At 45.9% G+C, this 13,496-nt stretch overlaps 1 protein-coding gene across 5 annotated transcripts in view; it reads right to left on the reverse strand.

Moving 5' to 3' along the window:
• The window catches only part of ADAM11 (ADAM metallopeptidase domain 11), a 177,934-nt gene that overhangs the window by 56,832 nt on the left and 107,606 nt on the right, over positions 1 to 13,496 (reverse strand). For all 5 annotated transcript variants that reach the window (XM_030221374.1, XM_030221370.1, XM_030221372.1 and 2 more), the window contains exons 19-20: positions 9,245 to 9,295; positions 8,986 to 9,049 (exon numbers count right to left, since the gene is read on the reverse strand). In XM_030221374.1, coding sequence (XP_030077234.1) covers positions 8,986 to 9,049; positions 9,245 to 9,295 — 115 coding nt within the window. The remainder of the gene's footprint in view (positions 1 to 8,985; positions 9,050 to 9,244; positions 9,296 to 13,496) is intronic.

Raw genomic sequence — 13,496 nt, forward strand, 5'->3', positions numbered from 1 at the left:
CATCCCCACGGTGAGATTCTGCATCCGTAGCCACCAAAACAGAGAGATTCGCTCCCGGAGCCGCAAAGGCAGTCTCAACAGAAGGGAATCTGTTTGAGCAGACCACCGGGTCAGAAGAGACCACTGAAGAGATCTCATGTGAGCTCTGGCCCAGGGAACTACTTCTATCGAGGCAGCCATGGAACCGAGAACCTGAAGATAGTCTCGAGCACACGGTACTTTCAGATGCATCAAATTCAGAACCTGAGACCGGAGCTTTAGGATTCTGCCCTGCGGAAGAAAAACTCGACCCCTCGCAGTATCGAAGGTGACCCCCAAATACTCTAGAGACTGAGAGGGAACCAAACGGCTCTTGGCTATGTTCACCACCCAACCTAGGGACTGCAGGAACGTTACTACTCGCTCCGTGACCTGACAACTTTCTTGATAAGACTTTGCCCTTATCAACCAGTCGTCCAGGTAGGGATGAACCAAAATCCCTTCCTTCCTGAGAGCCGCTGCAACCACGACCATCACTTTGGTAAATGTGCGCGGCGCCGTCGCCAGGCCGAAAGGCAGAGCGCGAAACTGATAATGCCGGCCTAGAATTGCAAAACGCAAAAACTTGTGGTGAGCAGGACGAATGGGAATATGCAAATAGGCCTCTGTCAGGTCCAAGGCTGTTAAATACTCTCCCTTGCGCACTGCTACTATGACTGACCGAAGGGTCTCCATCCGGAAACTGGTGACCTTGAGAGCGCGATTGACAGCTTTGAGGTCGAGAATAGGACGATGGGAGTCCTCCTTTTTGGGCACCACAAAGTAAATGGAATACCGACCTTGCTTGTACTCGGCAGGAGGAACTGGATAAATCGCCTGAAGATCTAAGAGCCTCTGGAGAGTCTCCCGAACCGCACGCGCTTTGAGGGGAGAATGACAGGGAGACTCCAGAAAGGCGTCTGAAATAGGCCTTGCAAATTCTAAGGCATATCCGTCTCGAACCACCTCCAAGACCCACCGATCTGATGTAATGTGGGCCCACCTCTGATAAAACTGAGAAAGCCGAGCTCCGACAGGTACCAGAGAAGGACCCCTCGCACCTTCATTGGGAAGTACGCGCAGGGGAGCGAAAATTGCCGCTTGAGAATCTGCCTCCTCTGCGGTAACCTCGAAAGGACTGGTTCCTGGTAAAGAAACGCGATCTCTGAGGCTGAGAAGCTTTATCAGGCTGAAATCTACGGAAAGACCTTAGCCTACCACGTCCAAACAAGGCACCCCGACTGGATAGGCGAGGCCGATCTTCAGGGAGACGAGGCACCTTAGAGTCCCCTAGGGAGTGAACCAATTTGTCCAAATCCTCTCCAAACAAAAATGAACCCCTAAAGGGAAATTTACTTAACTTAGATTTGGAGGCCGCATCTGCCGACCAACCTTTCAACCAAAGAGAGCGGCGAGCTGCAACTCCCAGGGCCAAAGATTTAGAAGAAGCCCTCAACAGGTCATATAGGGCATTGGCTAAAAAAGCAGAGCCCGTTTCAATCTTTGCCACCTCAACATCTATAGCTGCAAGATCATCCGAAGATCTATCCAGGACTCTCTCGGCCCAACAAAAACAGGCCCTGGCCACTAAAGATCTGCAAATGGCCGCCTGTACTGCCAGAGAGGAAACCTCAAAATTATGCTTCAAAAGAGAGTCCAAACGCCTGTCTTGAGTATCTTTAAGCGCCGTTCCTCCATCTACTGGGACTGTGTTGCGTTTAGTAACCGCAGAGACCACAGCATCAACCACTGGGAGCTTAAGAAGTGCTTTATCAGCTTCGGGCACTGGATATAAACGAGACATAGATCTAGTAGGCCGAAAAGCAGCATCCGGGACCTCCCACTGCGCTTTAATGACATCCCAAATGTCCTCATGCATAGGAAAGGTCTTGCTGGAAGCCCTAGAGCCCTTAACCAACAAATCAACCTTACGGACTTGTGAAGCTGGAGGCTGATCATCAAAATTTAAAGTAGTAGCCACCATAGCAATAAGATCCTGTAAATCTTCCTTATGAAACACTCTAGCCACCGAGGGATCTTCCCCCTGGCCCAAAGGAACAGTGTCAGGATCTAAAGAGGAAGGATCCTCCCAAGCCAGCTCATTAAGTGCCGGTCCTAAGTCTTCCTCTTCCTCCAAAAAAGGCATGTCTGAACTATGCTCTGGTACCAGATCTGAAGGAAACTCACATGTCCTAGGCTTAGCTGCAGTAGGAACCGAACTGCCCATAGCCCCTGACAGCCCCGCTGTAGCCCCTGCCAGCCCCGCTGCTGGCCCCTCTCGCTGCATCAGGAAGGCCTGGTACATCTGAATAACAAACTCAGGGGGAAAACCTCCTCCCTGAGTGGCTGTCGAATGTACCAGGACCTCCGTATTTAAATCTCCCAAAATCGCGGAGTTTAAAGGGCCAGACGCGGCACCCGACGTTGAAGGAGCAGGAGACAAAATGGCCGCCGTTCGCGCCACTTTCGCCGCGGGCGCTTCAAGAACTAAGCCAGAGGCCTCCGAACTAGGAGCGAGGGAGCGCGACGGCGAAATCGGAACCCCCGACGGAACCGAAGACAAAGCCGGTGGAGGAAGAGAAACGGCGGGCATGTCAAGCGCTGTACAAAATTTACAGGCGCCGGAGGCATTAACCCCCCGACGCTGACAGACTGCACATCTTTTCAACTTTTCCGCCATCGCGAGAAAGCGGCAACGCGGTTCGCGCCTTTTTTAAAACGCCTATTTAGCAGCTAAAAACCCGAGGGCTGACAGGAGCAATAAAGCACTAAAAGGGTACTGGCTTGCCTTCGTTCGCTTCCCCTATCTCGTAGCTCTTTTTTTTTTTTTTTTTTTTAAACAGGTGCTGAAACCCACACAGAGTTGAAAAGACAGAGCTGCCTGACAGAGCTGCCTGCTCGTTAAGTCAGCGGGGAACAGATAGCTTACTCAGCTGTTCAGTTCTTTCTTTTTTTTTTTTTTTTTTTTAAAGTACTGGCTGCCTCTCCCAAAGGCAATACTCCTTTACAATGAAAGGGTAGCCCTTCCCTTAGTTATTAATAAAGCTGTGTGAGGATACACCAGAAGGGAGATGGGGAGGAAATAGGGGGGAGGGACTCGGGGCACCCGAGTTTAACACCCCAGAGGCTGAACACTAAGGCACTTAGTATCAGGAATGACCTCAATAAAATTCCTGGGCACAGAAGAACCAATAAAGAAAATATCTACAAATACCAAAAAGAGAGACTAATAGGCTCACGTCCTACCTGCTGGGAGACTGAGAAAATACTGAGGCTAGGGTCACATGACCAGGGCTCTCATTGGCTCTCTAGAGTCAGAGTTTTTTTCTCAGTCTCCACCTGCTGGTAGGCGTGCACAACCCATCAGTCCAATCCTGGGCCGGTCCGGAGGGACGCTAAGGAAAAAGGAAATACAAATACACAATAAGACAAACCACAAAACTAAAATAGGGCCGGACTACAAAGACACAAGGAAGCTATACCATCTTGTGAACAAATTACTAGACAACACCAGCCACCACAACCAATAACAACACACCATCTGCAGACAACCTTGCTAAATACTTCAACGAAAAAATACTGAACCTACGCAAAAATTTACCTCAGGACAACACGGACACTGAAAACGTCATAAATGGCCTGGACCCAATCCCCGGTGAATACCCAACGGACCGAACCTGGTCAAATTTCGCCCTCCTCACCGTCGACACTGTCACCCAAGCGATTAACAGATATTCGAACAGTCACTGTTAACTGGATACCTGCCCTAACTACCTAATAAAATCCGCCCCCCACCGCTTCATAACAGACCTCACATCCCACCTAAATTTCATGCTTCAACAAGGTATTTTCCCAAAAGAAAAAGGCAACATTCTACTCACCCCAATACCAAAAGACACCATGAAAAATACAAATGACATTACCAAGTATCGACCAGTAGCATCTATCCCACTGGTAGTCAAACTAATGGAAGGTTTGGTAACCAATTATATGATTACATAAACAAATCCACAATTCTACACGAATCTCAATCAGGCTTCCGTCCCTTACATAGTACCGAAACAGTACTACTTACCCTCCTAACCAAATTCAAGCAGGAAATAGCAACAGGTAAAAAAGTATACTTTTCCTCCAGTTCGACATGTCCAGTGTGTTCGACATGGTCAACCACAATATATTACTCAGACTCCTAGACTACTTCGGAATTGGCGGAAACACACTCAAATGGATCAAGGGCTTCCTAACCACCAGAACATATCAAGTGAAATCTAGCACAAACTTATCATCACCGTGGATACCAAACTGTGGAGTACCACAAGGATCACCATAAACACCAATCCTTTTCAACCTCATGATGACCCCACTAGCCAAGGCCCTATTCACTCAAGGCCTTAACCTATTCATATATGCTGACGATGTCACAATATATATCCCATACAAATATGATCTGTCTGAAATCAACAACGAAATCAAGCTCAGTTTGAACATCATGGACTCATGGGCAAATGCATTCCAACTAAAACTCAACACAGAAAAAACACACTGTCTCATCATCTCCTCCCAATACAACACATACAAACCCAAAAACCTAAGTATCCCAGGTCACACCCTCCCCATCTCAGACAACCTAAAAATCCTCGGAGTAATAATCGACTGGAACCTCACCCTAGAGAACCAAGCAAGCTCTACCATAAAGAAAATGTTTCACTCAATGTGGAAACTCAATCGCGTGAAACCATTCTTCCCGAGGGCTATATTTCGCAACAATCAATGGTACTAAGCCACATAGATTACTGCAATGGAATTTACACGGGATGCAAAGAACAAATCATAAAGAAACTTCAGACCGCCCAGTACACAGCAGCCAGGCTTATATTTGGAAGAACACACTATGATAGCGCCAAACCACTCCGAGAAAAACTGCACTGGCTCCCGATCAAAGAACACATTGCCTTCAAGGTCTGCACCATGGTTCATAAAATTATCTATGGAGAAGTCCCGAGATACATGATAGACCTCATAGACCTACCAATCAGAAACACTACAAGATTAACACGAACTTACCTAAATCTCAACTACCCAAGTACTAAAGGACTCACATACAAATCAACTTATGCATCCAGCTTTTCTTACTTAAGGCACAACTATGGAACGTACTGCCAAAAATAGTAAAAACAATGTACGACCAAGTTTCCAGAAAGAACTAAAAACAAACCTATTCAAAAAGGCATACCCCACCGACCCAACGTAAAAATCCAAGTTCCTGCGACACTGCAAAACCAAAGACTGTAATGGACACACCTTAACCCTCATCCCCTCTCCTTAACTTCCCCTATGTATCTACCAAACACGATCCTTTTACCATCAATAACACCTGTATTTGTTCACACCGCAACTGGCGAATGCCGTTACGGTACCATGTAAGCCACACTGAGCCTGCAAATAGGTGGGAAAATGTGGGATACAAATGAAACAAATAAAAATACTTTACAGAATAGGCACCCTTTAGGAAAGTGATGGCAATAAAAATTTAGGGCTTCAGTTGTAGCTTAGTATTTTATATCAGTGTCCTTTTTCAGTTCATATGGGGGTCAACATTCAGGCGGCAGCAGTGAGCGCTTTGTTCACCGGCATCGGCGTTATTCCCAGATATTCAATATCCAGTTTTTGCAGAGCCAGTTAAATCAATATTCAGCAATTAACCAGCCATGGTTACTACATAAAGATAGGACAGACCTTTCTGCAGTATAATTTAGGTGGTTACCCTCGCAGGTTAAGTGCTGAATATTGGCACTTAACTGGCCAAGTGCTAACTCCACCCCGGAATGCCCCTCAAATAGCCGATTTTCATTTTCAGTGGCAGTAACTAGTTAAATGCCACAAAATTAGCGGATAGCCCTGACCATGTGATTTAACTGGTCAGTGGCTGTTTATGGCCAGTTAAATCGTTTTGAATATCGACCAGTAAATTTTTAACATCAGCCTTAATTCTTTTTGTTTTTTTCTCTCCCACCTTTGCTTATTGTGACCTTATAGGGAGCATTTTCTTTGGGGGTTGTTTCTTATATATTCATTTTTTATTCTCAGGGACAATGTCTCCAAGTGGGTTAGTTTTGCACATACTGTGACAGTAATGAACTACCATAGTACTTGCATCATGCCAAAGAGCTTAGCTTCCCTCTGGAGTTCACAAGGTGTAATATGTGAAGTATCTTGTGATCCAATCTGTTACTTTAAGTATTTTTGCTTGATTGATATTGTAAAGTTTCCATGAAAATAAAATAGTAAACAAAAAAAGGATAGATGCCCTCTTGGTGCTTAAATATACGTGCACTGTGTGACAACCCTGGGCTTGGAGCCACTTACAGCCCTCCAGATGTCCGTGTCAGGTTTTCAGGAAAGTCTTTCACCACAGTTCAGGTCAGGGTATAAAAATGAGCCAGTCCAGGTGTTTGCTCTCTATTTCTACCACAAGATTCCAAACTTTCAATCCATAACAGAGGTATCCAAAGGCAGCTCCTTGTGACTCTGGGCAAGTCACTTAACCCTCCATTGCCCCAGGTACAAATAAGTACCTGTATACAATATGTAAGCCGCATTGAGCCTGCCATGAGTGGGAAAGCGCGGGGTACAAATGTAACAAAAAAAAATAACAAGAAAATATTCTCAGAGTCTTTGCAATCATGAAAGGCAGAGCTCTCAAGGACTTTCACTAACCACACCCTCTCCAAAAGACATTACACAATGTGATACCTGCAAGTGAGCCTTCTCCAGAGTAACCCCCCCACTCTGGAATGCACTCCCTTAAAGGCTTCCCTTAACACAAGACTATCTCTACTTCAGCAAGCAGGTGAAAGCTTGACTCTTCGACCAGGCCTTTAATGGAAGAAGTAACTAACTTGTTAGTCTCACTCACACACATGGAGTGACTCGGGCTGCACATACTGCAGCAGGACATGTATATCCACTCCTACCCTAGCTGAGATAATATTTAACCATCTCTCTGACCTCATGTGCAACCTTCTTTAAATCAGTCACCTTTCTCTTTCTACTTTCTTACCTATCCATATGTTATATCTTTGCGTTACCCTTCACTATCAATTATAATGTTCTATTACGTATTGTGCTGACATTGTAATAGTATACTATGCCATACTTTGTATTGTTATTTGAATATTTTTACTGCTGTAATTGTCTATTGCTTGTATTTGATTTACTCTTACTGTACACCGCCTTGAGTGAATTCTTTCAAAAAGGCGGTAAATAAATCCTAATAAATAAATAAATTTTCTAGTCTCCCATTTCCACTCTTTCTACTAATTGCCTCCCTTGGATCAGCCACCAACCCCCATTTCCCATTTGCTCCTTGTCCAGCCCCAGCCCTTTCTCTAAGGCCTAGCATTAGATCTGTTCTCCCATCTCATCCCCAGTCTGATAGCTCTAAGCCCCCCCCCCCCTTCTCCCTGCCCCAACCCTAGCATCATTCCCCTTCTGGCATCAGCCCCCAGCATCAGACCGTTGCTATCCCCAGCCTTGCATAAGCCCTCAGCCACCTTCTACTAGCCCCTAAATCAGGGCCTTTTCTAAGTCTCAGCCCTCTTCTCCCACCTACCCCCTTTTTCAGCCCCAGCCCCCTTGTCCCATCTGTCCCCTTTCAGCCCCCAGCTCCATTTTCTCACCTGTCCTCTGCATCAGCACCCAGCTCCAGCCCCCTTTTCCCACCTACACCCTGCATCGGCCACCAGCTTCAGCCCCATTCTCTCACATGCCCCCTGCGTCAGCCTCCCTTTTCCACCTGCCTCCTGTTTCAGCCCTCACTTCCAGCCCCCTTCTTCCACCTGCCCCCTGAATCAGCCTGCAGCTCCAGCCCATCTCTCACCTGTCCCTTGCATCAGCCTCTTTTTTCCCACCTGCCCCCTACATCAGTCCCCAGCTCCAGCACCCCTTAAACATGCTCTTTTTTAGCCCTCAGCCCCTTTCTCCTACCTGCCTTGTTTTTCTGCCCTGCATCAGCCCATTTCCAAGCCCCACCTGCCTCTTTCTCAGCCCCCCCCCCCCTTTCCCATCAGCATCAACCCCCTTCTCTAGCTGCCCTGCTCCTTGGAGCCCTTAGCAGAGCGATGGAAGCATCTCTTTCACTGCCGCTGCTCTGCTTCTAGTCAAATGGGTTTGGTGTGTTAGCAACACATGCTCCTCCGAGCCACAGAGTAATTACTTCCGGTAGTAGTTAATCTGTGACTTGAAGAAGTACACAGTGCCGGTGCATCAGACCCATTTGACTAGAGGCGGAGCGGCAGCAGTGAAAGAGACGTTCTCATTGCTCTGCTAAGGACTCCAAAGAGCAGGGCAGCTGGGGAGGGCTAAAGCCAGTGCAGTGTCACAATCTAGGGTTGGCGCAACGGATAAGCATCTGTAGTTTCTGGTGAATATCGACGCCCCCCCTGCCTTGCTTACCCTGCTTACAGTGTTGTGCCAGCCCTGCTGCATATTTTCTAACTTGCTGGAAGAGTATGCTCCACACCCAAGAAGGATTCAGTTACAGTCCTAAGCTTTTAATGCCAGGGCTGCCACTGTTCTTACATCTGTAACAGTGCTCCCATAAATATTTAGCATCAAGTGTATCTCAGTCTTGCCCTGCTACACTGCTTTCTATTCCAATGCAGATAATAACAACAAAGCTAGTACACCTCATCTCTGTCCTGCAGCATCAGGGGTATAGTCAGACACCCAATTTTGGGTGGGCAGAAGAACTCTGCCCTGCCCCCTTGCCCCTGACCTTGCATTTTAACTGAGCTTCCACATACTCCTTTGCTGTTGTGCCTTAATCTACTCATGAAATGAGTACTAGTTTAGAAGCAATGACTAAAGCAGCTTAATTCACCTTAGTTGCTGTCAGCACATGGATAGTACCAGTGCATACCTGTCAAACAATGTCTTAGAAAGCAGGAAGAAAAGATTTGCATTTACCACGTCCCCATAATGCATTGCACTGTCTGTCCCTGGTTTTACATCTTCCACCATAACATCGGCCCTGCAGAAAGAGAAACAACTGGAATAAAAACTCTATTCATATCTCCAGAAATAAAATACACCCCTCTCCCTTCCCATCCTTTATCCCATGTCTTTGTTTAACACAGCTAACTCGCCTCTTGCCTTCGAGTGATACCCTGCGCAGTTATTTCTGTATACCTGTCTGCATGTGCTGATGAAAGAGATGACATATTACCTGTTCATTTTCACAGGAGTAGCCATCTAGTTTATGGACGTTGGAGGGACACTGCAGAGAGAAAAGACAGGCCAAAATCATGATGAACTTTAAATATCTGATCAACATTATTTTTATCAAGAACACACTAGAATAAAACCTCTCAGATAATCTCCTCTTCCCCTCTCCATTGCCTGCAGTAATTCCAAGCCTGCACTTACCATCTAAGCAATTGCATAAAGTTAAGAAAAACAGCTGCCCTAACTTGTGCTGAGTTAATCGGGCACCAGTCTGAATTACCCCCCACGGGGGACAGCACGAGACAGCAGACGGCGCTCGGGGAGCCCATGCGGGTCCGGCGAACGGCACCGCTGTCACCCTCGGAGCAGGGAGAGGCATCCGAACCTCTCCCCATGGGGGACCGCGCGCCCGACTCTGCCTCCTCACCCACCCACATGCCCACCCAAAGCAGGGAGAGACGATCGAGCCTCTCCCAAAGGGGACTGCACGGGCTGTGTGGAAGTGGTTGTGCGCCCGGCTCTGCCTCCTCGCCCGCCGGTTCCTCAGACGGCAGCAGGAAAGGGGATCACTGTCTGGTGGAGCTGCCCCAAGAGCATGGGAGTTATGGAGGCGTGAGGACGCTCTTGGAGGGAACCGCCGAGGGCTCAGTCGACAGCACCGAGACCAGAGTGCAGCAGCAGCGACAAGAGGAGAAGGGGCAACGCGGCGGAGGCCCCGGAGACAAGCTCCGAGGGGCTCAGAGCAAAGCAGTAGCAGCAGCCTGAGACTGCTGCCCCCCTCTGGTGTCTACCTCCAACATAGACAGCTCCCAGGGTTGCGGAATCTCTGTGCCTTGGGCAACGCGTCCGATCACCAGACCATGAGTAAAATGCCTATTATATTTCAATAGTGAGACTTTACAACTGACAAGGCTTGAAAGGCCTGACAGTAAAAACCAAAGTAAAAACTGAATAATTGCTAGTGAACTGAAGACACCTTCAGCAGGACAGGCGAGCCTGAGAAGGAGCCTTTTGCACTGCATCTCATCAACTGGAGAAGGCAGGCTTGTGAGGAGAGCAGATTGGGGCAACACAGTCTTAATAGTAACCACAGGAAATATATACCATAATGAATACCCTGAAACTACTCCTAATAATCTACTCCTTAACACTGATCCACTTAACACTAACCACCCCACTTGCAGAAAACTACATCATACCCATACTACACAATCATCATAGATTGATCAAATACACCACACCTCATCAAACTGATAACAACCTAAACAAAGGAAGAACACTTACATGCGAACAACCACAGCAGAAGGGAAAGAAGGGCCCAAACAAACTCACCTCACAGATCCGCTGTAAATAAAACAGCAATACTAACAGACTGGATCATTTCAGAAAACCTCGACCTACTCTTCCTCACTGAAACTTGGATCCATGACCAAAAGGACTCTATAATCCTAGACCTGTGCCCTCCAGGATACAAAATCACACACTAGATCAGAAAAGAAAAGAGAGGCGGAGGCATAGCACTAATCTATCGGTCCCACTTTACCACCAAAACCACTGCCGAGTCCATAACACCTAAACTTGAAATTGCCTCAATCAGAATCCACAACAAAACTCTACGCAATCATTTGAATGTCCTGTTTTACAGACCTCCAGTTAATTGGAACGAAGGCCAGACCAACTTCATGGACTTCATTTCAAACACATGTGTAACCAACTCCAATACACTAGTACTAGGAGACATCAACCTTCACTTAGAAGACCCGAACTCTATCAACGCACGAGAATGTAAGGAATTTCTCCGTTTATGCAATCTCAAATGGCCACAAATGCAAGCAACCCATGTCAAAGGGCACACGCTTGATCTCATCTCACACAAACTCTCAACAGACCAGAACCTAACAATAACAAATACGAAATGGACAGAGACACCCTGGACCAACCACTACAAAATAAACTTATGCCTACATTGGCGGAAGAAGGGTATACAACGAATACTAGAACACACATCCTACAGCACAATACGTCAAGTAGACAAGAAAACATTCTGGCAACTAATATACAATCACGAATGGGCAACACAAACAGACTCCATATACTACCTCATAGAATGGGACAAAAGATGCAAAAGCATACTAGAAGAAATTGCGCCCTTACAAACAAGAACCCCACGCAAGCATACTTGACACAATGGTTCAACGATGAACTGAAAAAGTTAAAAACACAAACCAGGAAACTCGAACGAGCATGGAATAAAACAAAAGATGAACATACACGCAACACATGGAAACAAATACAAAGAAAATACAAACACGCAATAAGACAGACCAAAAGATCGTACTATTTTATTTATTTATTTGTTGCATTTGTATCCCACCTTTTTCCACCTATTTGCAGGCTCAATGTGGCTTACATAATACTGTGATGGTGATCGCCAATTCCGGTATGAGAAATACAGAGTGGTAGTTGCATTAAGGATCAATAGGTAATAGAGTACATTGGGTATGAAATACAGAGTGATACTTACAGTAAAGATTAATATTTGAAATGGTACATTGGGTAGTCATGGAGGAAGGGTTAGGTTTAGTCCAATTCTTGTATGAGTTTCGTTGTATTGTTGGGTTTCCGGTGTTTAGGCTAGGTCATTATGGTATGCCTTGTTGAACAAATATAAAACCAAAATAGGGACAGATTACAAAGACATGAAGAAATTATACCAACTCGTGAACAAACTCCTAGACACCAACTTGGTCACTACCACGAATACAAACATCCCATCTGCACATAAACTTGCAAAGTACTTCAATGAAAAAATTGTAAACCTACACAACACGCTACCTCAGAACAACACCAACATTGAAAACTTCCTTAATGAATTGGACCTAACCAATGGAGAATACCCGGCAGATTGGATCTGGTTAAACTTCGCCCTCCTTTTCCAACACTCACTGTAAACTAGATACCTGACCCAGCTACCTAATGAAATCCGCCCCTGACCGCTTCATAGCAGAGCTCACATCCCACCTAAATTACATGCTTCAGCAAGGCCTCTTCCCCAAGGAAAATGGCAATATCCTACTCACCCCAATACCAAAAGATACCAAGAAAAAAAAACAAAATCACTAACTACCGTCCAGTAGCATCTATCCCATTGGTGGTCAAACTGATGGAAAGCATGGTAACAAAACAACTTACAGATTACATAAACAAAATCTCAATATTACACGAATCACAGTCAGGCTTTCGCCCCCTCCACAGCACGGAAACAGTATTACTCACTCTTCTAGCCAAATTCAAGCAGGAAATAGCAACAGGCAAAAACATCCTTCTCCTCCAATTCGACATGTCTAGTGCATTCGACATGGTAAACCATAATATATTAATAAGATTACTAGATAAGTTTGGGATTGGTGGAAACATACTTAACTGGATCAAGGGCTTCCTAACCACAAGAACATATCAAGTAAAATCAAATTCAAACATATCATCACCGTGGAAAGCAGACTGTGGAGTACCGCAAGGATTGCCGCTATCACCGATCCTATTCAACTTAATGATGACCCCATTTGCCAAGTCCTTATCCAACCATGGCCTTAACCCTTTCATATACGATGTCACAATATACATTCCTTACAAAACCAAACTGATAGAAATCACCAACAAAATCAAGCTCGGCCTGAACATTATGGATTCATGGGCAAATGCATTTCAACTAAAACTCAATAAAGAAAAAAACTCTGTCTCATCCTTGCATCCCAACACAGCGCGGACATCCCCACGAGTATCAACACTCCAGATCACACCCTTCCTATCTCAGACAGCTTGAAAATCCTCAGCGTTACAATAGACCGTAACTTAACACTAGAGAGCCAAGTGGCATCCACAACAAAGAAAATGTTCCACTCAATGTGGAAACTCAAACGCATGAAGCAATTTTTTTTTGTTACATTTGTACCCCGTGCTTTCCCACTCATGGCAGGCTCAATGCGGCTTACATGGGGCAATGGAGGGTTAAGTGACTCACCCAGAGTCACAAGGAGCTGCCTGTGCCTGAAGTGGGAATTGAACTCAGTTCCTCAGTTCCCCAGGACCAAAGTCCACCACCCTAACCACTAGGCCACTCCTCCTCTTTCCGAGGGAAACATTTCACAACCTGATACAATCAATGGTACTAAGCCACTTAGATTACTGCAATGGAATTTATGCGGGGTGTAAAGAACAAACCTTAAAGAAACTTCAGACCGCTCAAAACACGG

This window comes from Microcaecilia unicolor, chromosome 12, assembly GCF_901765095.1.
Source record: "Microcaecilia unicolor chromosome 12, aMicUni1.1, whole genome shotgun sequence".
NCBI classification, from domain to species: Eukaryota; Metazoa; Chordata; class Amphibia; order Gymnophiona; family Siphonopidae; genus Microcaecilia; species Microcaecilia unicolor.